Source organism: Sinocyclocheilus grahami, unplaced genomic scaffold (genome assembly GCF_001515645.1).
Source record: "Sinocyclocheilus grahami isolate Dianchi unplaced genomic scaffold, SAMN03320097.WGS_v1.1 scaffold318.1, whole genome shotgun sequence".
In the NCBI taxonomy this organism is placed as follows: domain Eukaryota; kingdom Metazoa; phylum Chordata; class Actinopteri; order Cypriniformes; family Cyprinidae; genus Sinocyclocheilus; species Sinocyclocheilus grahami.
In genome coordinates this window covers 206,422-232,630 of record NW_015505497.1, presented here as the reverse complement: position 1 = coordinate 232,630, position 26,209 = coordinate 206,422, and the positions used below count along the sequence as shown (strand labels likewise).

At 36.4% G+C, this 26,209-nt stretch overlaps 2 protein-coding genes across 3 annotated transcripts; both read left to right on the top strand.

Moving 5' to 3' along the window:
- The first annotated feature begins 1,563 nt into the window (after positions 1–1,563).
- ess2 (ess-2 splicing factor homolog) lies at positions 1,564–7,194 on the top strand. The gene is made up of 10 exons (XM_016294451.1): positions 1,564–1,711; positions 2,048–2,216; positions 2,701–2,790; positions 3,017–3,183; positions 3,283–3,400; positions 3,616–3,746; positions 3,840–3,942; positions 5,629–5,738; positions 5,937–6,052; positions 6,840–7,194. The coding sequence occupies exons 1-10, from the start codon at positions 1,586–1,588 to the stop codon at positions 7,126–7,128; spliced, it is 1,419 nt and encodes a 472-aa protein (XP_016149937.1). The 5' UTR covers positions 1,564–1,585; the 3' UTR covers positions 7,129–7,194.
- Positions 7,195–8,706: 1,512 nt separating this feature from the next.
- On the top strand, positions 8,707–25,332 carry dgcr2 (DiGeorge syndrome critical region gene 2). 2 transcript variants are annotated; one of them, XM_016294449.1, is made up of 11 exons: positions 8,707–9,086; positions 12,985–13,017; positions 13,283–13,405; positions 17,137–17,223; positions 18,126–18,336; positions 18,413–18,489; positions 19,557–19,739; positions 19,848–20,051; positions 21,079–21,231; positions 21,311–21,547; positions 23,923–25,332. In XM_016294449.1, exons 1-11 carry the CDS (start codon positions 9,011–9,013, stop codon positions 24,156–24,158), a joined length of 1,620 nt encoding a protein of 539 aa, XP_016149935.1. In that variant the 5' UTR covers positions 8,707–9,010; the 3' UTR covers positions 24,159–25,332. The 2 variants fall into 2 exon arrangements, with proteins under 2 accessions (XP_016149935.1, XP_016149936.1); XM_016294450.1 differs by lacking the exon at positions 13,283–13,405.
- The last annotated feature ends 877 nt before the right edge of the window (positions 25,333–26,209 follow it).

Sequence of the window (26,209 nt, the reverse complement as noted above, 5' to 3'; positions counted from 1 at the left end):
TTGATCATGAAGGCAGATGATTATAGGGAGCAAAGACATAGTAATTTTCATGTTCTTTCAGCCAAACTATTCTCTGTTGCTTTCCGTAACATTTAAAGTGTTGTTAGTCTTACTCTTAATGCATATTTTGTATATAATTTTCTGTAGTCATTAGGTTCGTTTTTGGGGACTCTGAAGCTTTGCATTTTTTATTAATACATAATTAAAAGCAAACATATCTTCACTTGACTATGATCTGCTAAGGCAAGACACTACAGGGAAAACCATTGTTTTGCTCAATTTTGGCCTATTTTTTTTCCATAACATGTTTTCTTTCAGAGTAGTGCAAAGAAAATATCCAAAATACACATTTAAGGCTTTATTGTTTTCTGTTATGTACATTTATGCAAATATATGCGTATTTAATTAGATAATGTTTGATTTGCATATTTAGACATGACATTTCAGAAATTGTCTACTGTAATTAAACAACTAGGGAAGTATGGTGATATCTATTAGTTTAAATGTGTACCTTACTCACCTGTGGTGTCTTGTCTACGATATATTAAAGGCTTTGACACCTAGCATTCCTTTTTTTGCACTTATGGACTGAAATAAACAATATGTTTATCGCTTACCATGTTCACTGAGGTAATGTGCTATTTAAGTGTTTGCGTGTACTAGAAATGTTAAGCTGCTTCAGTCATTAAAAAACTGTTCTGGAACAGTGTTGTAAATACAACTTAACCACTGATTTCTAGTCGTGTCCATTTTTGGAAGGACAAACAAAGTAGTTTTGAAAGCCGAACCGGCGATCCACAGCGCAAAGTTGTAGTATTTCCTCAGCGACCAGCACGGATCAGCTCCAGGCATGACGAAGCAGATATCGTCCTCTTTTGGAAGACCAAACAAAGTAGTTTCGCTTTCACAACGAAACACAGTGTCTCCACGACATGGCGGCGGCAACAATACTACAGCGAGAATAAAAGTTACGCCTTCTTTCTTTGCGTGAACATTTGGGCGGCATTATGCAAATCTTCCCACATAGTGAGGTAGATATGTGGGGGCGTGTTAGAACGAGCTGTTTTAGGTAGGCGTGGTTGACTCTGAACTTTTATAAAGAATATCTCTTTGGATTTGAGACTTTAGTCTTTGCAACTTTACAGATCTTCTTTATGCACCAAGAGCTTGTAACACTCCAAAGAGAAAGGAAAAATTTAAATCGCATCATATGACCCCTTTAAAGTTCATGTACAGTATAAATAAGTGGCAAAAACAAACGCGGTCGGTATTCAATAGGTGGCGATGGAGAGTCGCTCTGCTTCATTGTTTTGCGCCGGAAATGACGCGCAGAAGAAGACCCTCTTCCTGCGTGCGATCAGCTACTGTTATTAACTTACACGGATTATCGGTCATTTTTTTATCAAGTGGTGGTTAAAATTAACATTTATCGCGAACTATCGTTCAAATAGGCAACAGATACGTTTTAAACACGTCTTAATAGCATTTCGTTAGAGAAACAAAGAGTACTTAGCGTACAGGCTAAAGTAAACAACGTCTTGCGCAATTGAACTTTAAATTACTTTCTCCTGTTAAAAATAGAAATATGACAGAGTCCAAAGAGAAAGCTTTGAGTGTGAAGTCTGATGTTACTACAGTCGCTGTCAGGAATGATGTGGTAGAGGCTAAGAAACCGATGAGGAAGATTCTTGATGAAGATGATTATATAGAGGTTAGACAGTCATATATACTGTTTACAACGGGATTTTCTCACATAATTCATTGTATTATACTTAATACATTCAATAATTTGTGTTATACCGTTTTAATGCGCATGTGTTTTGAAATATGTTCCTTGAGTACACTTGGTTTGGCTTTGGTTTTTATTAAATAACGACGGTGATCTTCAACACCGCAGTGTTTACACAAAATACCAAACCTTAGTCCGTTTTTCAGCATGCAATGTGTTCTACAGGAACAGCTGATTGAGTATCATGTGTCACCTGTAAACAACATGCTTATATCTGCTTAAATTCTTCTGACACACATACCACAATTTCTTCCAAAGGGTTTGGAGAAGATCATCCAGAGGGACTTTTTCCCAGATGTCTCCAAACTTCAAGCGCAGAATGATTATCTGGAGGCGGAGGAAAATGGAGATATGGAGCGGATGAGGGAGATCGCCATCAAATACGGGTCTTTGATGGCTAAATACACCCCACGAACCTATGTGCCCTGTGAGTGACGTTTCTTACGGTTTGTGATTAATAAAGGAATAGCTCACCCAAAAATGAAAATTTACTAAAAATGTACAATGGGTCCTCGGCAGTGAATGGGTGCCGTCAGAATGAGTCCAAACAGCTGATAAAAAACATCACAATAATCCACACCACTCCAGTCCATCAATTAATGTCTTGTGAAGCAAAAAACTAAATGTTTGTAAGAAAGCTTTAAAGTTAAACTGCCTTTATAATGGATTTGTTACAAACACACAGCTTTTCGCTTCATAAGACATGAATTGATAGAATGGAGTTGTTCATTATTTTTGGATTATTGTGATGTTTTTATTCGATGCTTGCATTCTGACGGCACCCATTCACTGCAGAGGATCCATTGGTGAGCAAGTGATGTAATGCTGAATTTCTCCAAATCTGTTTTGATGAAGCAACAAACTCATTCACATCTTGAATGTTTTTTTTAAATCATTTTGTTCCCATTTAGACACGACTCCCTCAACATTTGAGACCCCAGATGGTCGAAGTGCATCTCCATCGTGTTCGCAGAGCAAACACAGAGCAGCGAAAGAGGATGGTAAGTGACTGCTGCTAAAACTAATACTTATCATCACTTACGCATTTTATTAATTAAAGTACATTGTGAAAGCTGTTTTGTATTATTGTATTTTTTAAATGTAAATATGCAAACAAGGCACTACCTAATTACATAAGCACAAAATCTGCAGTTTTTACAGAGGGGATTTGGGGTCTTTTTGGAATTTTAAAGATATATGCTACTTGTGGTCTGTGTTATGTTTCAGGAAAAGATGCTGAAAAAACAGAAAAGGATCTTCCGTCTCTGGACCGTTTTCTTGCTAAAAACACGAGTGAAGACAACGCATCCTTTGAGCAGATAATGGAGCTCGCGGAGGACAAGGACAAGCTGAGGCATGCGTGGCTCTATGAGGCAGAAAATGAATTCAAAGAGGTACAACACAACAGAAGCTACTACATAGCTTTTGTATAGTTTTGTATTGGTGGGTCTTGTTTTGAGATCTGATAATGTTTATTGTTCTATCGTTTAAAGAGGCACGAGCAGAACCTCGCTCTACCGTCCACAGAGAAACAGGCGCTTGAGTGCACCAAGGCAGGAGTGGAAACATGGCAGTACAAGGCCAAAAATGCACTCATGTACTACCCTGAAGGTAAAGTTTCCCATTGAGGATCTGCATCAGTATATTATTACATAATACTTTCTGAGGCATGTACATGAACTGTTGATAACTTGATTATGAGTAGGGAAGGGTGATATTTTTTGCAAGCAACATCATAAATATTGCAGTAATTTTGGTGTCATTTCAATATGTATATGGCCAAGGAGCCATACGGTAAATTGCATGTTTGTTTTGTTCCCCAAAAGGTGAAAAAGATGACACACTGTTCAAGAAGCCACGGGAGGTCCTGTACAAGAACACTCGGTTTGATGTTGACCCCTTCTGTAAAGCCCTGAACAAATCGCAAATCCAGCAAGCTGCTGCGCTCCATGCACAGGTACCATCTTATTGGTCAGCATCCGATCATAAACTACTTTCATGAATAATGACTAAACAAATAGCATATTTCTCTGCTCTGCCTTCTGTCTAGTTTAAACAAGGTAAGGTTGGTCCAGACGGCAAAGAGCTCCTGCCTCACGAATCCCCCAAAGTGAATGGTTACGGATTTGAAGGAGAAGCCTCCCCTGCTCCTGGTGAGTGCCACTAATTTTGTTGATTAATTTAAGTTTTAGTTTAATATAGAAATCCATGCATATTACTATGGTTATGAGGGCTGGGTTTTGACACAAATTTCACGATTCGATTCCCATTCACAAGCTTTCGATTTGATTACCGATTCGATTTAATATCGATTATTTTGGATACATATCAGGTACAGTACATGGCAAATTTTCTCAAGGAAAATAATCTCTCAACTAATGCTGTAAAATATACATGAGAGTCAGTTGGTACTACATTACTATAATATTGAAGGTTAAAATTGATTTGTAGACTAATATACAACTGCTAAAATTACACTTAATGAAGTTTTTAAAATAATAAAGTTACAATTGCATAATAATATTTCTAAGTTTTTTTTTAAATATAAACATTTAAATGTGGCTGTCAAAAACTTGGATTTATTCAAACATAAATTAAAACATTGAAGAACAGTAAAAATTATAATGAATATGTTATATGGTGCATATATTTAGCAAAATGCCCCTCTACAGCTTATTTTTTTATCTGACTAATGAGTTAATGGTCACCAAATATGTTTTTCTGAGGTAAATGTGACGTTACGTGACATTGTTTACAAGCTGTTATATTGACGTCTTTGTGCGGCTGAAACGCTAATTAAAAGAGATTACACGAGACAGGATACGGCTTGTAAAGTTATACTCTTTCTTTTAACTTACCTTCGGATGTTTAGTCATGTTTATTTTGTGCTGAAACTGGTATTAATGTGGAGGACATCAGTTCACGTCTGTTGAACTGAGGCACTACAGCGATCTGTCACTCCACATTGAACAGCAACAAAATAACAGTTTGTAAAGATTTGATTTGATTTTGTAGCTAGTATATATTCAGTTTTTCAGCATCATTGACATCAACTGATTCAATCAGGTGAATCACTTGGTCCATTCAGTTCTTTCCTAGTCTTGATTTCTTTTGGACAAAACTGATTCAGTCCTCCTGAAGGTTTAGGATCTTTTATGATGTTGAAAACCTCTTTCAAGATCTCAGGGGCACAATAAAAAGGGTTCTTCAGATTTGTGTGAATTATTTCACCCTCCATGTTTTACATGATTCACTTGTTGAATCCATCTTTAGGTTGCATATGTGCAAACACTCTTTTAGTGTACTTACACTAACACAATCTATGATTGCAGGGTTTGACAGAAGAAAGGAAATAATGTCTTTTTTGTCATTAAGATTGGACTAACACATTATATAATGCTGGGACAGACTCTCTTAATTCTTTTCTTGAAAATAAGTTTGAACATTGTTTTTGTAATAAAATCTGAGACTTTGTTTCATATTAAAAGTACCAAAGCACAATGCTTATTGCGATTTATTGGATGAGAAGTGCCCTTCAATGTTCTGTCCATTAACTGAAAACAGGCTAGACTAATCGATTCTTGGAATTTAAGAATTGATATCGTTCCGTAAAAATGAGAATCGATTAATATATATTAATCGAGATATCTATGTTTTTTACCCAGCCCTAATGGTTATTACACAATTTATATTGCAATTTATATGCAAACATAAGTATTTATTCAAAGGCTTTAAAATCAGAATGTTTTTTTTTTTTAGAAACCGAAGAGCATAAAGTTTTTGAAAGCATATAAAAGTACTTGTGTCATGTTTGCCTGAGTGACTTGTTTGTTTTGAAGGTGTTGCAGAGTCTCCTCTGATGACGTGGGGTGAGATTGAAAGCACTCCGTTTCGCCTGGATGGCTCGGATACGCCACTTGTGGAGAGAAGTCACGGTCCATCGTTCAAGGTCCAGTTCATTTCTGATTAGAATGTCACTGTTTTTTTCACTTGCATATATAAAAAGAATATTTGAGTTTTATTGATACCCAATTTTATATAATCAGAAAAAAATCAATGCGTGTTAGATGGCAGTGTGCACTGTTACATTTATTGTCCAATATTTGAATAAAAATAACGAATGGTTGTTTTTATGGATGTTTTCCAGATTCCAGAGCCTGGGAGAAGAGAGCGGTTGGGACTGAAAATGGCCAATGAGGCTGCGGCAAAAAACAGAGCTAAGAAACAGGAGGCACTGCGCAAAGTCACTGAAAACCTCGCAAGGTAAAGAAAAGAAGTCTGAAATTGTAAAATATGTTTGTATTTCACACTTTTTTTTTGTCTAGGTTAAACAGCATTTTTTATTATTTGTAATTCAAAATGCTGATTAAACTAGAGAAAATGGAAAATGTACGTATTTTAATTTTATTATCAGGATAACAATTTTAGTGAAAAGTTGAATTGTAAAATGAACATGACTTTTCATATGTCTTAATATTTGGGTCATCCTCCATTTATTGACGATCAACCACAAAATATATTAATATGTTAATGTCTTACATAAACCTTAATTTTCTATATTTTATTTTCAGAATTCCAAAACTTTATTTGAACATTTAAATTAGATCCCAGATTTTCAGTGTGGTTCCAGACTAGTGGTTGACCGATATATTGGCAAGCCAATTATTTGGCAGTTTTTAATTTTCGGCATTGGCCATTGTTTTTGTGTTTTATTTTGACAATGCATGGGACTTTTATTTTGACAGTGTTGAGATCGTCACCTGAGGTGCTGTGATTACTGTTTTTACTAATGGCTTCAGTAATTACTTGCTTTTTCTTGTTTTATTAGTAAAAATATCGGTCAACCACTATTTCAGACTTTGGACACAGACACTGTATTTTTGCTATAAATAAGTGTTTCAGTATAAAGCGTTTCAGCGGGGGACAGAGAAAACAGCCATGTAAACTTAAAAAAGAGAAACTATGGCCAAAAGATCCCCCTTTATTTTCAAAGCGTTATTCAAAACTGCATTTATGATGTGTACTAAATTATTCTTTATATGTATTGCAGCCTCACTCCGAAGGGACTGAGTCCCGCTGCGCTGTCTCCTGCCCTTCAGCGTCTAGTAAACAGATCATCCAGCAAATACACAGATAAAGCCCTGAGGGCGAGCTACACCCCGTCACCTGCGCACAGGGGCATGGGCTCTAAGACTCCTCTCGGAGGTCCAGCCACTTCCTCCATCACACCAACTCCCGGAAAAACCAGAACACCAGCCACACAGGACCCGGCCTCCATCACAGACAACCTCCTCCAGCTGCCCAAGAGGAGGAAAGCCGCGGATTACTTCGGAATCTAAAGACCGAACACAAACTCTAACATGGGCAGGGTCAAATATTTATTGTTGTTTTTTTGCATTTTTTTAAAATACTTTTTTAAAACTGTGAAACTGAATGAATCATCTTTTTCTTGGACTTCATTTTATAAGGAAAAAAAAGTCTGCGACTTACACCAACAGTTTGTAAAGATTTGATTTGATTTTGTAGCTAGTATATATTCAGTTTTTCAGCATCATTGACATCAACTGATTCAATCAGGTGAATCACTTGGTCCATTCAGTTCTTTCCTAGTCTTGATTTCTTTTGGACAAAACTGATTCAGTCCTCCTGAAGGTTTAGGATCTTTTATGATGTTGAAAACATCTTTCAAGATCTCGGGCACAATAAAAACGGTTCTTCAGATTTGTGTGAATTATTTCACCCTCCATGTTTTACATGATTCACTTGTTGAATCCATCTTTAGGTTGCATATGTGCAAACACTCTTTTAGTGTACTTACACTAACACAATCTATGATTGCAGGGTTTGACAGAAGAAAGGAAATAATGTCTTTTTTGTCATTAAGATTGGACTAACACATTATATAATGCTGGGACAGACTCTCTTAATTCTTTTCTTGAAAATAAGTTTGAACATTGTTTTTGTAATATCTGTTTTTCAGTCACATGTTGTATATGATGCAATTGTAAATAATCCATGTTGGCCAAAACAACACATAAGTGTTTCATATTTGTTTTACTGTTTAAATTTTCAGAAAAACCCATAATTGACAATTTAATGCAGGTTTCCACTGTGACAATTTACCACATATAGTGTGACAACAAGCTTTACTCACTTGGTGTTAAATTAATTGAATAGCTTTTTTGTTGCAATATGTTACACTGAAAAAGGTGTAGGAATTACTTTGAAACAGTTTTCACTTAGAAATTGTAAGTAAAATTCACATATAATTACAAAGAAACAGCAAGGAATACATTGAATTAAACATGAAATGTTGAAAAAGTTGAGTAGTATCTTCTCGTAAAAATGCACTCCAGTAATCTGTGTTTTATTAACAACTTTGAAAAATCTAGTGGCTAAATTGTTCATTTCATTTGTATTTTTTGGGGGGGTTGGTAAGATTTTATAAATTTTTTGTTAATGTTCACCAAGGCTGCATTTATTTGATCAAAAATTCAACAAAGATAGTAATGTGCTGATTTGGTGCTCATGAAACATTTGTTATCAATGTTGAAAACGGATGCGCTTCTGAATTTTTTATTAAAGTGTCATGAAAACAAATTCCTCGTATGTGTAAACATACCTGGCAATAAAAACTCATTCGGATTCTGATTCTGATTTTTTTTTAATGCACTGGTCCCAAACTTTTGACCAGTAGCCTATATGAATGAATGTGCAGGGTTTTTAGGCCCTATAGTGCCAACTATATTTCTTATCCTAGTCATGTGACTGGCTGCAATAAAACAAATGCGCTTAAACACTTTTGCTTGCCAGAGTGTAACATTCCATGAAACATGCGTTTGAACAGTGAGACATGAAGGCAATGTCATGCATGTATTATAATGAGGAGGTGATTAAGCGCCTCCTCCCGTCTGTGGGCTGGGGAACATGGTTGGGATTGTTTTGATGGGACGGTGGCGGAGCCATCTTGTTTTATATCCGTCCTAAGCCCGTTTACCGAGCCAGAGGAAACAGCCATGGAATATGACACTATATCCCGACCCTAGCCAACTGAAATCAACACATCCGAGTACCGAAGCTTATTTATGATCGACGGAATATACACAGCACGCGGAATCTGCTGTTCGCTGTGATTTATTTCTCCACATCGGCGGCTGCTGCTTTAACTGCATTTTCTCTCGCACATTTTCTCCGGTGTAAGATACTATGAATGGAGGATAAATGTTGCCGAAGGCTGACAGCGGTGGTTTTGTGCTTCTCCTCTTCATTCTGACAATAACAGATCCGTCACGGACAGGTAAAGGTGTTGCTTTAATCAATGCATTTGCTGCAGTCTGGGCTGGGAAAGGCTTGCAGCTCTGCTTGTATTCGGTCATGAGGGGGATGAACAGGCGCTGAGCTGCAAAGGCTCTTTCGCAGGCCATTAGGGCCTTTAAATAGCGCTATGTTATCAATTTGTTATTGCCTTGTTATATTTATTAAGCTTTACGCTTTTATTGCGTTCCATATGGCAAGCTGTATTAATATTCAATCTTGAAAACAACATAGTATCTATTTATGTTACTAGCTTTAAGCCTTTTGTATTACATACCATGTGGCAAGCTGATTTAACATTTATTCCTTAAAACTACATGGTATATGTTTGTGATTCATTACTCATTTACGTATTCCCTTACTTCTAGTCACTATACCAACTATCTATTCCGTTGTTACTTGTAACAAATTGCAAATTTTGCCTTCTCTGGTGAACCCAATTATTTCATTTCAACTAGTGCACAAGTTATTGCTGATAACTTTTCCAGTTTTACTAGTCCTAGTATTTTATGGATATCTATTCCAGTGGTGCGCAACTGAAGTAAAAATCCCAGTCATTTTCTCAATAGGGAAACTGATTTTTAGCGATAATTTATAAACCTTAGCAAACTGTGAGCTACGAAGTTGTTTAGTGATGGACTATGCTTTTGCTGAAGCCATCAGCCCAAATTTTTTCAACTTGTTTTTAAAAGAATCAAGTTTAACAGAGGAATTCCTTGTGGAAAAACTACATGATCCATGATTCTGCAATGAAATCAGCACCAATCAGAGAAACAAGTGGTGCTAAAAAAATCGCCCACTTCCATAAAGAACTGCTAATGATCAGTCTCCCTACTCTCTTTAAAGTCAGCGTGAACCGGAAGTTGCTGCCGACTTTATTTCAGTGTAGTGACGTATTTCCATCTGAAACGGAATATTGAATAGAGGGCATGGTTTTATGTTTGCGCTCCTCCTCTCTGTCTCTCACTCATAGCAATCTAATGGTTAGAAGGGTGTGTTTAAGGATATTCTGCTCAAGCCGTCAAACTGACGTCATCAGAAAAGGAATGCCATTCCAGAGCGGAAGTAAATGTTCAGATTTTGATAAAAGATTACGAAAGCAAACAATTTTTTTCAGCGGATTAACTTGCACGGATTAATTGTTTACATCAAGACTAGCAATGTGCGCTAGTAAAGTAAATAAAGTCCATTTTGATTTCATGTGGACTTTAACTACATGTACTACATACAAACTTTTTTTTTTAAATACCTATGGAAAAATAGTCAAAACACAGATCCAGAAAAAACAACTAAAAATGCTGTATTATGCATGCCAGGCCACTAGTTGGTGATGTCACTCCGTAAAGAAAAACTATGCGCCTGCACGGAAATGTAAACATGTAAAATGTATGCGCATGATGTCACTTTTTCACAAATTAGCATTTTTGTAGTTTACATGGAGACAGTAACAATATCAGAAACCTGTTTCAAAAGTTTGCATTTTCAGGACCACAAAACGACATTGTCATGTAAATGAACAGCCAAGACACATAAAAAAATCTGTTTTAATAGAAAAAGGTGTTGTGTAAACACCCCCTAAATAAGCACTATATTAAAACTGAAATAAGTATAATTATAGTAACTATTAGAAGACTAGTTGGAAGTGAATAGTTGGTATGCTCACAGATTCCCATACAATAAATGACAACATTTGCAAGTCGTTACTAGTAGCATTGTAAATGTTACTTGTCACTGTTGGGATAGTGACTAGTAGCAATGAAACAAATACTAGTATGTAATGAATGGTTGCTAGTGGAACTGAAAGATTCTAGTTGATGAAAATCTAAAGTTACTGGTCACCACTGGATTTCTAGTAATGAAAAATACAATTACATTAAAATATATGCTTGTAGGTTGTAAGGAATAAATGTTTAAACAACTTGCCATACATACCAACCATTTGCAGTCAATCTAATGTTTCTGGTAGGCCACAGGTCAATACAGGAGCAGACAGATCAAGCAGAACGCTCTGGACAGGGAAACATCAGAGCAGCGGCGTTCTGCTGGTGTCTGTTCTGATATTCCTCTGGTAGACGGGAGGTTTATTAATCCTACTGATATAAGGTGATGCATGGAAACCCAGTGGATCAAATAAATAGGACAGTATTTAGGTTAATGGCCTGTGATGTGCTTTTCTGTGTTTAATTTCCATGGGGAAGCGAAGCCCAGGTTATGTGCACTTGTTTTGAGGGCAGGATGGGTTGGTCTGTCTCCATGTTGAATCTCATCAAATAAACCCACAGCTGGTGTTTAATCTCAGTGTGTGCTCTTGTTAAAAGTGCATAATATTACACATGATCACTGTGATCTTAACATTAAAGGAGACTTTTGCATATCTTTACTTCTGACCCAGAAGACTTTTTAATGCATAACAAACTTGAAGTGGTGCATGTGCAAAGTAGGACAGTCGACGATTATTTTCCTTTATACATACATTTTAACTTAAAATCTTAGTTTTTATCTATTTGTCAACTACCCAAATGGGTTATTGGTACTATTTTGGTGATCACTGGAACTTATGGGCACATGGAGAAGTGTTCACCTGTTCACAATGGTCTTACTGTCTGCAGCGGTGAATGTGGTGCAGATCTGGTTCTAGTATTGCATCCATAGTAGAGAACACACTGGTCTTCTGAAGGCATCTCAGTGTTGCTGTGTTTGTTTTAGGATAACTTTAGACTCAAGGGTTGGACATGTGATTGATTGAAGGACTGAATGTCTGGACGTCCCAAGAAGAGAAGCTCTTTTTAAAAATCTTTGTCTGTAGGTTGCTTCGTTTTCTCAAGAGATTGTTTAGTGGATTGGAGGATCAAGCTAATTGGGTGTTTGCTAACATCAGATAACAGAATTTATTTTCGTTATAATATTAGATGGCTTTTATGTATAAAATGATGCACACACACATATTGGGTTTTTGCATTTTGTGACGACTGTCCATAAACATAATGATTTTCATATTGTACAAACTATAAAACATTCTGCGTTTTTACATTTTTACATTAGAAAAAAAACAACAGCATGATTTAGAAACTGTTTTGCACATGAGGACATCAATTTTTACTATCCAGCATAGGGAAAATCTGGACCACACACATATGGGCAAAGGTAATTAATTAAATTTAATGTAAAAATACATTTATATCAGTAATAATGATAATGTACATGTAATATAATAAATTGTGTAATTATGTAATAAATTATATAATTTATTACATTATAATAAATCTAAATATAAAAGTAATATTATTAATAGTAGTAGTAGTAAATATACGTTTATTTAATATAATGAATAATAAAATTTTTATAAATTATGTAATTATTAGTATTTGTTTTATACTTAATGTAATGTATATAAATCAAATAAATTATATATAGTTATTAAATAGACTTTTTGTGGTTTAATGCCAATTTTAATCTTAAATTCTCAAGTTTTTCCTATGTGATTATTTTATATGCATTTAAAAGAATATAACGTAATATAGCATAGTATATTTATAATTTTTTATATTTATGATTTATTTATTATTATACATTTTTTCCCTCAGCGTTACTAAGAATTAGTGTTTTGTCTACATCTTATTTATCCTAAAATAGTAAAATATAATTTTACATTTGCAGGGCTCACATTTGAAAAAAACAAAAAATGCTTTCTAAATGCAAAATAAAGAGCCTTCTGGTCACTTGAATTGACTTTTGTTTGCAATTTGTGGATGTATCAGTACTATCTATTGTTATTGATACCCTGCTAACCAGAAGACAGACTGTCTCTTGAGCCTTTAAGAGATTAGGTAATGTTATATAGCTGGAATCACTAAATCTCCCTCTCTCTCCTCCCCCCGCAGGTCCACGGCTCGCTCTGGCCAGACTGTTGTCAGGTAAGCTGCGATGCTTGGAATTCTTACTAATTATCTTGAGTGTTTCCTGCTGGTTCGGTTTGACACGTTGACCCTGTTTGAGTCTTATTTGGCTAAGCCTGACATTGACACTGGTGTCCCTGATGACGTCGAACAGCTCTTCATCTAAATTTGGAGATTCCTGTTGCATCATAAATCATGATTGTTTGTAATCACACATAATGGAGTCTGCTGCAGATTTTCTCTTTCCAGATTAGTTTGGCTCAGTGTATTGTCTGTGTTTCAGACCTGCGCTGCAATCCTGGCCAGTTTGCCTGCCGGAGCGGAAAAATGCAGTGCATCCCTCTGTCCTGGCAGTGCGATGGATGGACGGCCTGTGAGGACAAAAGCGATGAGATAGATTGCCCTAGTAAGTAGGGTTGGGTACCGTTCACATTTGAACCGGTACGGTACCGGTATCGGTACCTGAATTTCGGTGCTGGTACCCAACTGTACCTTTTTTCGGTACTTTACTCTGTGTAATTACAAAAACATTTATTTCAGTGGAAATTATAAGTCCAAAAGTCTCAATTTCAACATTTTGAACAATAGGGCCCTACAAACTTTTTCTTTCTTTCTTTCTTCCCCAGAAATTCTTGTTTTAATTTTTCTGAAACTCAAATGAAGGCATTAAACATTCAAATGAAAATGAAAGGAAGAAAAACTGTGTGAATATTCCTTTAAAACATTTTTAATAGGCTAATAATTGTATAATTTTTTTCTACAATTAAGTGATTAATCTGGTTGTAATATTTATTTTTATCGTTTAATTGTTTTATTTAAATTTGATAGAAAATGGAATATTTAAAGATGTACATTATACTGTACAAAAGTAATACAAAAGTAATATATTTCTGTTACATGTTAAACCGTACTTTTATTTTGACAGGTTGCCATGAAGCTACTGTGTGTATACAGTATGATGGTGCTAGTTTTCTCAAATGAAACATAATAGTGAATACTGAGACGCAGAGGCCGAAAATCACCGCGAGCGTCATACGTGCTTCAGTATTTGTATAGTAAACAAAACCGCGTTTCCGCCATTCATAAATACAGAGGCAAGCGGAACATGCAGGCAATATTCACAGACACTAGTTCATATCACGATTCGAATTAAGTGGCAGTGGCTGCTTTTGATTTATTCATCCAAAATTTACGAATTCCGTGGCATTCCGCGCTATGGAGTAAATTAAGTTTTTATGAATGGACTCCGTGATCCCGTCCGCGATTTTCGCAGAAACCATATGGCCCTAGAAATGTAACCACACTTCACAACATTTCGGCTTGTCCTGTGTGTTGTTTGAAAGAGTTGCAGGGGGGACCTCACGTCACAGGGGTTCTCTTTCTCTCTCTGTAGCGTATGCGCCCAGATGCGTTTTCAGGTACCGAAATTTGGCACCGATTGATTTAACGTGAATCGGTACTCTGTAGTACCGATGCAATTCGGTCGGTACCCTTAAAAGTACCGCGTTCGGTACCCAACCCTACTAGTAAGTTCACACACACTCACATACATTCTTGTGCAATGCACTGTAAAAACACACTCATGCTTATGACCGCACAAGGAGCGCTTTCACTTCTGACTTATTGGGTTTTGTCCTGTCATTTTGCCAGTGCTTGGCAGTCACCCTGGGTTTTGGTTTGTTTTGCCCGTGTGCTGTGGTTTCTGTGTCTTAACTCCGGAGTGAGAGACGGTGCTCAGAGGCTGATTCTTGGATGGGATAACAGGAATTACAAAGTGGATTTGCTGAGCATGTGATCTGAGTCTCGTAGCTCCTTCAAGCACTGCTGATCAGAGTCACACCCCAAGCAGGACAAAATAACCCATAAACGCTGAAGATTAGTGCTTTGTATTGGTGGTGTTGCCAGATAATCAGAAAGCGGTTGTAGCCTATGTAAACACATAGACTTGGACATTTTGGGGTTGTTTGAGTGTTTGTTTATTGATTTTAATCTTGCCGGTTTTTATCAGGTGATTGGTGTTCATATCGCTTCCTCTGATTTATGATGGGCTTCGCAGTCTCGTAAACGTTTCAGTGACACTTTCAGTAGCAGGAGATAAAATGCAATACATTTTGGCAAGGTGCCATTTCATATTTCCTCTGCATCGTCCAATAGGGCTGATGTGTTGAAAATACGTTAAATGTGCGATAAGTTGAATAAAGTCATTAATTTTAACGAAAGCCATGTTACACCGTTATAAACTTTTTTTATGTTTTAATAGTGTCTCTGAAGTAAACTTCAGATCAGTAGCAAAAATGAACTTACTTTGATTCATATTTTTAAAACAGTTCAAAGTGTAATTATAATTATATAAATATACAGTATAAATAAAATAATATTGAAACAACAATAATTAATTAATTATTAATAATAATTTTGTTGTTTCTGTTTTGTTGGGTTACCATCTGAGGGTTGTCCCCCCTAAAAATATGATTAAAAACCCCGCTGTGCATTGTAAATAACAATGTTTTATACTTTAATCAATTGTAAGTAGTAAAACAACACAAACGGGGGAAAAATTTGTTTTAAGTTTAGAAACATTTTGAGTCTCCCCCTCCCTTGCCTCACTTTGATCCAAATGCCTGCTTTCCTCTTTTACATCACCTACACACACACACAAGTCTGGTGAGAGAGAACAAAGCCAATAGTTGAGGAAGTCCAGTAAATCTAGCGTAGCGTTAGTTCTGGCAGGTCACGTTAATCAAACTCGCATCCGCTGACTCTCAGCTGATCCCCGTCAACCTATGGGAATACGACACCTATTTAAGTATTCATATATAAGGTCCCGCAGTAGTATCAGCAGTTTTCGCATTGCTCAATAGCTAATTACCCTCCTCCATCCCCAACTCCTCCTCTGTCAGTCAGGGTTCAGCCTTCTGATTCTCCTTTGAATCAGACTAATTCTAAAATGTGTACATAACATTACTGAACTTTAATGATATCTGCAATACATTCATGTTGGTTCTGTTCTGTTTAACCTGGGGGGGGGTTATCGCTGCTCTCCCTGCTCTCATCCATGCTAGGCTGCATGGATGCGCAGGGAGTTCTTGCCCAGAACGGAACCATACCGCCAATCCAAACTATATGCTAATTGTCAATGATCTTTGACGATAGTGGTCCTGACAGAAGTAAGGCTGTCAAGGCTAATTTCTTCACTTAAACATCGGATGAAGTGATTAGTTTCTCTTTAATACAGATGATGCCAATGTATTTTTCGATAAATCCGCTAAGTTAGCAATAATAACGTTACCTGCTTGAAGGAAATGGTGGTGGGGGTGCTGCCACATATTTTTTTTTTTCCCCTGGTTTTTTTTTTTTCTGTGGGCAACTGTTTAACTGTTGGGAATAAAAAAAAATAATTGGCAAAGGCTATTACACTGACTCCATCCACCAACGTGTGATCGGGCTAGTCAACATTACAAAAGACGATCACCAATCGGCAGCTCCAGTGGTGCAGATGGTAAAACGGGTGTCAGCCACCTTTTGACGTGATCGACCCGGGTTCGAATCTGCCTTTTGGCAAACTTTTTTTCTCCCTTTTCAAATTTCAAATCACATCAGAAAAGCATTTATTTTGTAATAAAAATGAAGGAAATAATCAAAAAGTTGAAAAAGTATCCGGGTAGGTGTAGGGAGAGATTTTGTCCGAATAAGGTGGCATCCATTTAATAATTTAAAAAAAAGTTATTATTGCATACTGTTTTAGAATGCATTACAATGCTGAGGTGCAGATATTTGCCACTATTGGCAATAAGTAATTAGCAGAATATCCTGCTATTTTAATATAGTGTAAATAGCATATCACAAAACAAATACTGCTATTTTCACTCAGTGTAAATAGCATCTATCGCTAAGAAAATATGCTATCCTTGTGTCCCCTTCAAATTTGAGAAATTGTATGTTTATTGTCCCCCCCTACTGTTAGACGAAATTTACGCCCCTGCCTGTAGTATCTTGTTAACAACAGTGTCCTTCCAAATAAATGTTTCATTTTCGTATATGATTTATGCTTCAGCCTAGTATATTTTGGCCTTATTAAAGATGACGTGTTTTGCATTCAAGGTGCTTTCTAATATTCCTTGTTTGGCTCTCTTGCAGCAATAAAGGAGGAGCGCTATCGATACAGCAATGGTTTTGAGCCGGTGGAGGACGTCATGGGAGTCGCTCAGCCAGTGCGCTTCAACAGTAAGACCCTTCCCGATCTCTTTAAAACACTCACACTCTTCAAATGCTGTGAAGATGTGCTCATATTGCATTGCTATGTCAATGTTTCCATTAGCAATCACATAAAACATTACAAAATTGACAGTATTAAAAAAACGGATTAATAAATAAATACAAATAAGAGCTTAACCTGTGCAACAGGAGGGCATATTATTATTATTATTATTATTACACTATTGGTAGATCACTTTATTATATACACTACCACTCAAAAGTTTGGGGGGAAATTAATACTTTTATTTAGCAAGATTGTATTAAATTGAACAAAAGTGACAGTAAAGAATTTTTTTACGTTTCAAATGATTTTTATTTTAAAGAAATGCTGTTCTGTCAAAGAATCCTGGGAAAAAAATCATCGGTCATAATTTAATTATCAGGGTTTCCACAAAAACATAAGGCAGCAAAACAGTTTTCAACATTGATAATAAGAAATGTTTCTTGAGCATTAAATATTAGAATGATTTCTGAAGGATCATGTGACACTGAAGACTGGAGTAATGATGCTGAAATGTAAACATTTTTTCACATGAATTACATTTTTAAATATATTAAAATAGAAAATAGTTATTTTTAATTTGTAATCATTTTTCACAATATTACTGTATATATTATATATATATAAAATGAATGCAGGCTTGGTGAGTATGAGAAACTTGACCCCAAACTTCTAAATTGTAGACTATATATATATATTTGTAGTATATACTATATTTATATGGAATGAATATAATTGATCACAACAGTAGGGTGATGGAAGAAATAAATTGTGTTAAAATACCCATTATGGTTCAATTATGAATTTTAAAAATAACATTTAAATAATTTAGAAATTTAAATAATGATATTTCTATTTCTAAACACAGGGAAGTGTCCGAGCGGCTGGCACCACTATGAAAAGACAGCCAGCTGTTATAAAGTCTACCTGAGGAGCGAGAACTACTGGCAGGCGGTGGAAACCTGTCAGAAGGTCAACGGCTCCCTCGCGACGTTCGGCACCAATGAAGAGCTGCAGTTCATCCTCAAGATCGAGGTGGACTTCGACGAGAACGTGTGCGAGCGAAAGGACCAGTGCAAGTGAGTGTGTGAATCTGTTTCCTGAGGAAGAGGTGAGGTTTCACGCTTTTGAGTTCTCAACGCTGTGTCATTGCAGGTTCTGGGTGGGATATCAGTATGTGATTTCCAACCAGAATCATTCGCTCGAGGGCCGCTGGGAAGTGGCGTATAAAGGTTGGTATTAATCTCAAATTATTTTAAGGAATACAGTGAACAAAAATGAAAAAAAAAAAAAAATGGAAGAATATCTGTTTTTATTGTAATGAATGAGCACCCGAGCTGTTAAATGGCACCTTTGCCAAAATAAAATACCATTAAAGTAGTCCTATTAACTTGATTACTATATTTCAAGTCTTATGAAGTCTTACCATAACTTAGTAAAATTTAAGTTGGTACTCACAGTAAATGGTCCAGTAGGCTGTTAATTGTTACTGGATCATTGAATCAGTGAGTTGAACTTTAATTAGTGAGCAAAATCATTCAGACTGGCTTTGTGAAAAAGGATCAATTGATTCATTGAAAAGATCAAACCTCACTATTTCTGTAATGAACGCTCATGATTTCAGTGAATAATTAATTTTAAACTTAATTCTCTCTTATATTTTCTCTATATTTGATTGTTTATTAACAGTTGTATTTATTAACATTTGAAAATAAAAAAATATATTTATTATTTAATAATATATTATGTACTTTTAATATACTTAGATTTTTATTTTTATTTCAGTTTTAATAATTGTATTACTTCAATTTACTTATTTTACTGCTGTTAGCAACATTTCAGAATTTTTTACAAAACTTTCTACTTTTTAAAACGTTTTTTAACATCTAGTATTAATATTTTATTTTAGTTCAGGTAAGTTGCTTTTAATTTTGTATTTTTCAGTTATCATTTTAGTTTATTGTTTAGTAATTGTGTCATTTTTGTAATTTATTTTTCTGTTTTAGTACTTGTAATACTTCAAATGTAACTTATTTTCAACAAAGTTGCCAAGGCAACATTAAAAAAAAAAAATGAACACAAATGATCTTTAATAGTTTTAGCTCTAGTTTCAGTTAAAAATAACAACACTGATTTCAAATGACGTATGAGGGTGAGTAAATAATGACAGATACATTAGTTTTTTTGGATAAACTGTTTCCTTAACTTCTGAAGAAAATACATTTAAATTTTTATATTTCTTTTTCACATCTGTGGGCGTTTGAAACTGTTCCCTCATCCGTCTGTCTGTTCCTCACAGGGTCCATGCAGGTGTTTTTGCCTCCGGAGGGTCTGGCTAATTTGGGCGAGGCGAACCCAACCCAGGATAACGTGTTCTGCGCCCAGCTGCAGCGCTTTCAGATCAAGAGCATAAACGAGCGGGGCTTGCACAGCTGGCACGCCGAAAACTGCTATAAAAAATTCCCCTTCCTCTGCAAGAGAAGTACGTCCAGCGACGTATTAACAGAAGAACCCTGTTTGATAGCATTCTGGAGTTTTATTCATGCTAGTACTAATGTACTGATATCACTCTGACCGGTTTCTTCACCAGGACAAACGTGTGTGGACATCAGAGACAACGTGGTGAACGAGGGCTATTATTTCACGCCTAAAGGGGACGACCCGTGTCTGAGCTGCACGTGCGACGACGGCGAGCCGGAGATGTGTGTGGCCGCCCTGTGTGAGCGTCCGCAGGGCTGCCAGCATTTCCGCAAGGACCCTAAAGAGTGTTGCAAGTTCACCTGCTTGGATCCCGGTACTGTCACAGTCTCTTCAAAGTTGTTCTTGAATGTAATCCCTGTATTACATCTGAAGATTACGGGACAGATATGTATTTAAATGAAGATAAATCTTTAAATGTGCACTATATTTGATTTTGCACCCATTTTTGTGCCCAAGTCTCACCACTAGGTGGAGCTACTCTGCCTTATCTTACTGTAAAACTAGAATGGCAAACTATCATTACTTTAATAGACTAAATTAAGGCCCTGTCCACACGAACGCGGTTATTTTTAAGACCGCAGCTTTTTCTACGCAGTTAGGTCGTTCGTTCATGTATCTCTGCCTACTGGAAACTTTTTCAGGCTTCTGATTGGCCAGCATGGCTTTACGGTTGAGATTATATCGCCACCTGTTGGTTAGGCATGCTCTTGACAGTGCTTCATAGCATGCGTTTGCGTTTTCATGTGGACGGAGATATTTTTTTAAACGGAAGAAGGAAAAACTCTTTATAAAAATACCCGTGTACGTGGCTTTTTTTTGTTTTTAGTTTTTTTATTAAAATTTTAGCACTAAAAGTTTTTGTTTCTTAGATTATTTGGACGGCAGAATGTGCTGAAAGTGCAGTCTTGTGATAAAAGTGTAACACATCATTTTCTTTTTATTACCATTTAGTTTTGTTTGTATTACATTCCATATTGCACAAAAAGTATTGCTAAAAGTAGTCAAATCACTTATAACCATTCTATACAATATTTAATATTTGTTTTTTATGCTTCAATTAGTTTATAAATGCCATAATCAAACTATTGGAATCAATTGTGAATCTCTTGAACACTTCACTCGAGTATTGCTAATTTGAGCTTTATTTTTAAAGCATTTCTATGTGTTTAAATTTATTATTTCAGTTTTAGTTTTAGTACTTCAGCTTTTTTTATTAGATTAAAAAATGTTCCACTAAATGTTGTGCCTTATGACCAAATATCTATTACGACTGCGTATTGTTTCAGTTCCTCGGGTTGTGGTCTGGCAGAGGTAAATCTCATTAGTGTTGTTTGTTTCAGACGGCAGCAGTCTGTTTGACTCGATGGCGAGCGGCATGAGGCTCATCGTGAGCTGCATATCGTCCTTCCTCATCCTCTCGCTGCTGCTCTTCATGGTGCACAGACTGAGGCAGCGCCGGCGGGAACGCATCGAAACCCTCATTGGAGGAAACCGTAAGGCCCCGTGTGATCATCTGATTATATCAGCACATGTTAAAGTGCTGTTTTTCTGAATCATCTCTGTCTTTCACAGTGCATCATTTTAATCTGGGTCGGAGGGTCCCTGGCTTTGACTACGGGCCGGATGCGTTCGGGACGGGCCTGACGCCTCTGCACCTCTCTGATGATGGTGAAGGTGGAGCGTTCCACTTCCAGGAGCCTCCGCCCCCTTATGCTGCTTACAAATACCCAGATATCCACCACCCCGACGACCCTCCTCCTTCATATGAGGCCTCCATCAACCCAGACAGCATCCTCTACATGGACCTCAGTACGTCTTACAAAGATTAACAGCAGACGCTGTATTTTTAGGTCTTTTCTATACATATGCAAGTAACTAATGATTTATCATCTTCAGATGAATGATATTTAAAGTCTTTATGGATCACACTCTGGAGCTCTGATCCAAAACCTAGTGAGCTGCTTACCTAGACAACTTTATTATTATTATTATTATTATTCTGTATTCTAGGATACCTAATAATTGCCAAATTGTAAGGAATCATCATATGTATCTTCTGCAAATAAAGCAAAACCAGAATGCATTTTGCAGTGTATCCCCCGAAAAATACTACTGTATGTTGAGAGGAATATCAATTGAAAATATTACATTGCATTTAACACCGATTAACACACAATATTTGTGTATATGTGAATGTTTTGCAAGTATTAGAGACATGAAACAATATTAGCTTATAGCAATGCTATAATCAAACTATTGGAATTAATTGTAAATCTCTTTAGCACTTGAATATTGCTAATTTGTGTGGTGAATTCCTGGAAACTGAAAAAAAAAAGTCATGGTCATTTATGAGATATTTATTTGAAATTTTAAATAAAGTGTTTTAATATTTATAAACAAACAAATTAATTATTATTATTTTTTTATTTTATTTAAAGAACACTTTGAAGCCATAATTTGTCATGCATTTCATTTTTATTTGTTTTTGCAGTTATGCTATACAATTTCAATATTAGTATTATTTATATGCTATTATAGTATTTATTAATATTTTGAATTAGCTTATCATTTTTGCATTTTTATTTTAGTTGAAGTGTTATTCCTTTTGATGTGCTTTCTATTTTTTAAATGTCTCTTTTTATTTTATGTTAAGTAATTACATTTATTCATTTTGAATTTTCAGTTGTTTTTTTATGTAATTTATGTAACCTTATTTTAATTATCAAAAACTTTTTTTTAACAAATTCTCTATTAAATGCAAAAGTTTCTTTTTCTTCAGTTTTAGTTTTGGTAATTGTGGTACTTCAAATTAAAATTATTTTATAATTTTACATAGGCCTGGGCGATAAAACGGTATCGATATTTATCGACAGTACACCTTCGATATCGATAGAAATTAATTGTAAATCTCGATATAGCGCACGATATAGGCACATGCTATGAGTGACGCAGACAGCACACACAAACACGAACACATGCTGAAATGAGTGCTGTGCCTGCCTGTGATGAGGAGATTGTGAATAATGAATATTAGTCGAATTTAAAATAAACATTTGCATTTAAATGTTAGGTGTGCATCAGTGGCACGCGAGATGCGGTGATGATGTAAGTGACGTTGTTGCATTTTAATATTTTGTTAGTCTAGCCCACGAGATGCGCCGCTGCTGCGTTATTCATTCAAAGGAAGGAAAGTTGTGGCCTAATGGTTAGAGAGTCGGACTCGTAACCCAAAGGTTGCGGGTTCGAGTCTCGTACTGGCAGGGATTGTAGGTGGGGGGAGGGAATGTACAGCGCTCTCTCCCACCTTCAATACTACGACTGAGGTGCCCTTGAGCAATCCCCAACTGCTCCCCGGGCCTACTGCTCCGGGTGTGTGTTCACGGTTTGTGTGTGCTCACTGCTGTGTGTGTGTGTGTGTGCACTTTGGATGGGATAAATGCAGAGCACTAATTCCGAGTATGGGTAATGCGGAGAAGATCTTGAATGGGTTAAAACCGAAACCAAGCCATTCACACAGAACGCATATTCAGCGCTTTTTTTAGATGGACAGAAAAGATGTATAGAAAGCCATGCAAAGTTAAATCAGTTTAAACTTGTAGAAAACACGTCGCGAATTTGTGGAGGTTTATTTCTTTTCACTGCGTCTCATGTTTTTAAATGCAATCTGAGTGAATGGCGCTTCAGCTCTTTGGATTAAGCAATGCATAAATACATGATGCTGTTTTGTTCATAATTGTTGATGCAATTTACAAAATTATATTTGATTTTTATGAGTTAATTTAGACGTAATGCACGTTTTTATAGAGTTACTTCCTTGCGTTGACAATTTAAATGTGCTGCATTATTTTGCTCATTGCGCCCTCCTGTGGCCTCGGGAGACAATTAGACCTATACAATAAAGACCTATTTAATCTGCATATAAAACATTAGAAATTAGATATTTGTTTATTTTTTATTGTGTTTGATTGTTTTAAAATATTTAAAATATTTGTTTGTCTCAATAAATTGTGTTAATTATAAATACAGTGGTTAAATATATCGCCCAGCCCTAATTTTACATTTACTTGCAAGCTTGCGTATTTTTAATCTAATACTTGTAGTTAATTTTATTTCAGCTTTATTTCAATCAATGAAAATTATTTAGAATAGTTTTAGTTTTGGTTGACCCTTCGTTCTCTGCTCAGGACGGACCGGGGTTCCGCTCGCGACTGGTCACATGAGCGGTGCGGCCGGCTCTCTCCAGAGGGATTTCCTCGAGCCTGCGATCCCCGCCCCGCCGCCGCCCCTGGAGGAGCGCGAGGACTCCATCGACAGCAGCACCCTGCTGGTGTCTCCGGACACCCCCAGCGAATCAGAGAGCAGCATCACGCAGAGCTCCACGGCAGACTGCAGCGGCCCCTCGCTCAGCACCATGGTGTAGGGTACGTGTCCAGACTGGGCTCTACTACATGTTGGAGGATGTAGGACTCGAGGAAGATTTCCTGTTCAGAGCAAAGACTTCAGACACGAACCAAAAGACGATTGTTTGGGGTTTTTATTCAGCGTTTTTTCAGCTTGAGCGTCACATGTAAATACTTCCATCGGTTGATGTGGAGGGCCGACAGAGCACCTCTCTCTGAGGTTTACACTGGCATGTGTCGATCACCACACTTTGAACGAATGAACCGGTCGACGAACAGACTTTTTAGGCCTTAGTGGTGTAATCAAGACGACCTGACGTTCTCACTGGAATCGTGTCCCACACACTGACTCTTTCCTGGCACAAAGAAGCTATTTTTCCTTGACTCATTACTGCTCTGTCTAAACTGACCCTTGGGTGGTCGTCTCTACGGGAAGGATCCGTTTAGACGTGAGCGGTACCATGTTACTAGGAGTTCTGTGACGTCTGGTTTTTACATTTTCTGTCTGTCAGATCAGTAGCACAAACTCAAAAAATGAAGAAAAAAAAACATTTGATCCTTTTAGATGGAGGTACGAGTTTCAGCCTTTTTTAAGTGTCCTGCTGTGGCATGGTGATGCAAATCCATCGCCTCGTTTTTGGAAAAGAATGTCAGAAGCGTTTGAGAGTCTTTTGGGAGGTGAACTTTGTCGAAAAACGGATTTAGGTGTGATCAACATCACATTTGCTCAAGTCTCAAAGGGTGAATCTCATGAAAGCTGTGAAGAAATTACCCGTTTTTACCGAAAGAAAAAAAATAAGAGATTATATTTTGCATAGAAGCTTATTCAACCATGAATCATTACGTCAAAAATATTCAGTGGTCCACAATATTTCAAACACATCTCGTTTATTTCATGACTGTAATGCTGAAAAAAAAAGTAATTCAATTAAAAAATTAACGTACTTGTGCATATATATATATATATATATTAGGGGTGCGATTAGTGGATCGATTCTGCGATTTTTCCGAATGCGTCGCGATTCTCTCTGGAATAGATTCTGAGCTTAGTTTTTAACAGCAGATGGTGCTCTAATCTAGTTTTTAACCGCACACTTAAATGCTGATGAAGAAGAGCACTTGTGCATTCAGCTGAGTAATGTAAGTGGTTAAATGTACTTGCTTTTATGACACAAGATTAATGTAAACACAGCCCACTGTGAACATCCTTGTAATTCACTTCAACCTTTTCGAACTTTAGGAATGATTATTTTAGGTTCAAGTGGTGTGTGTGTAAGGAACTGGAAGCAGAGTACGGCTGTATCTAAAGCACACAGTGCCATCTGCTGTCAAAACTAAGCTCAGAATCGATTCAAAAGAGAATCGCGATGCATTCGCGAAAATCGCAGAATCGATCCATGAACCGATTTATCGTTGCACCCCTAATATATATATATATATATATATATATATATATATATATATATATATATTCTATACTAAATTTGACTTTTTTTTTTGTAATCCAATTTTTTTTTTCTTCTTTTTTTTTAAACTGAAATCTAGGTATTTTCAATTACTCTGTTTCTGGAATGGGAATGAGCTTATTTCTGCATTACATTAATGAATAATCATTATTTTTATTTTCATTGAGGTAATGAGAATTGCAGGGAGGAATATTAATGCAAAATATTACTTTTTTTTATTTTTATTTTTATTTTGTGGTGAAATATGATCTGGTCACTTAGATTCATCCAGAAAGTCTGTCACTAATATACATTTTGTATTCAGAATGTAACTCTTACAAAAAAGCTCAACATTTACCTGCGTAATAAATATCCTCACTCATTTTCGCCTCTCAAACTGATCTCAAACCTTGTGCTGAAACAAATCATGGTGTTTTAAATAGATCTTTCTTCTTGTTGAGATCCTGAGTTAGGATTTATGTGTTTAGACTTGCCTTTGATGAATTATGAGGTTTGCGTTCATGGTAGGTCTGTGTGTGTGTGTGAGTGAGTGAGTGAGTGAGTGACTTTTTAATTCTCAGCACCTGTAAATCACGTGCTCTCAATATTATTTTGATGTAAATCAC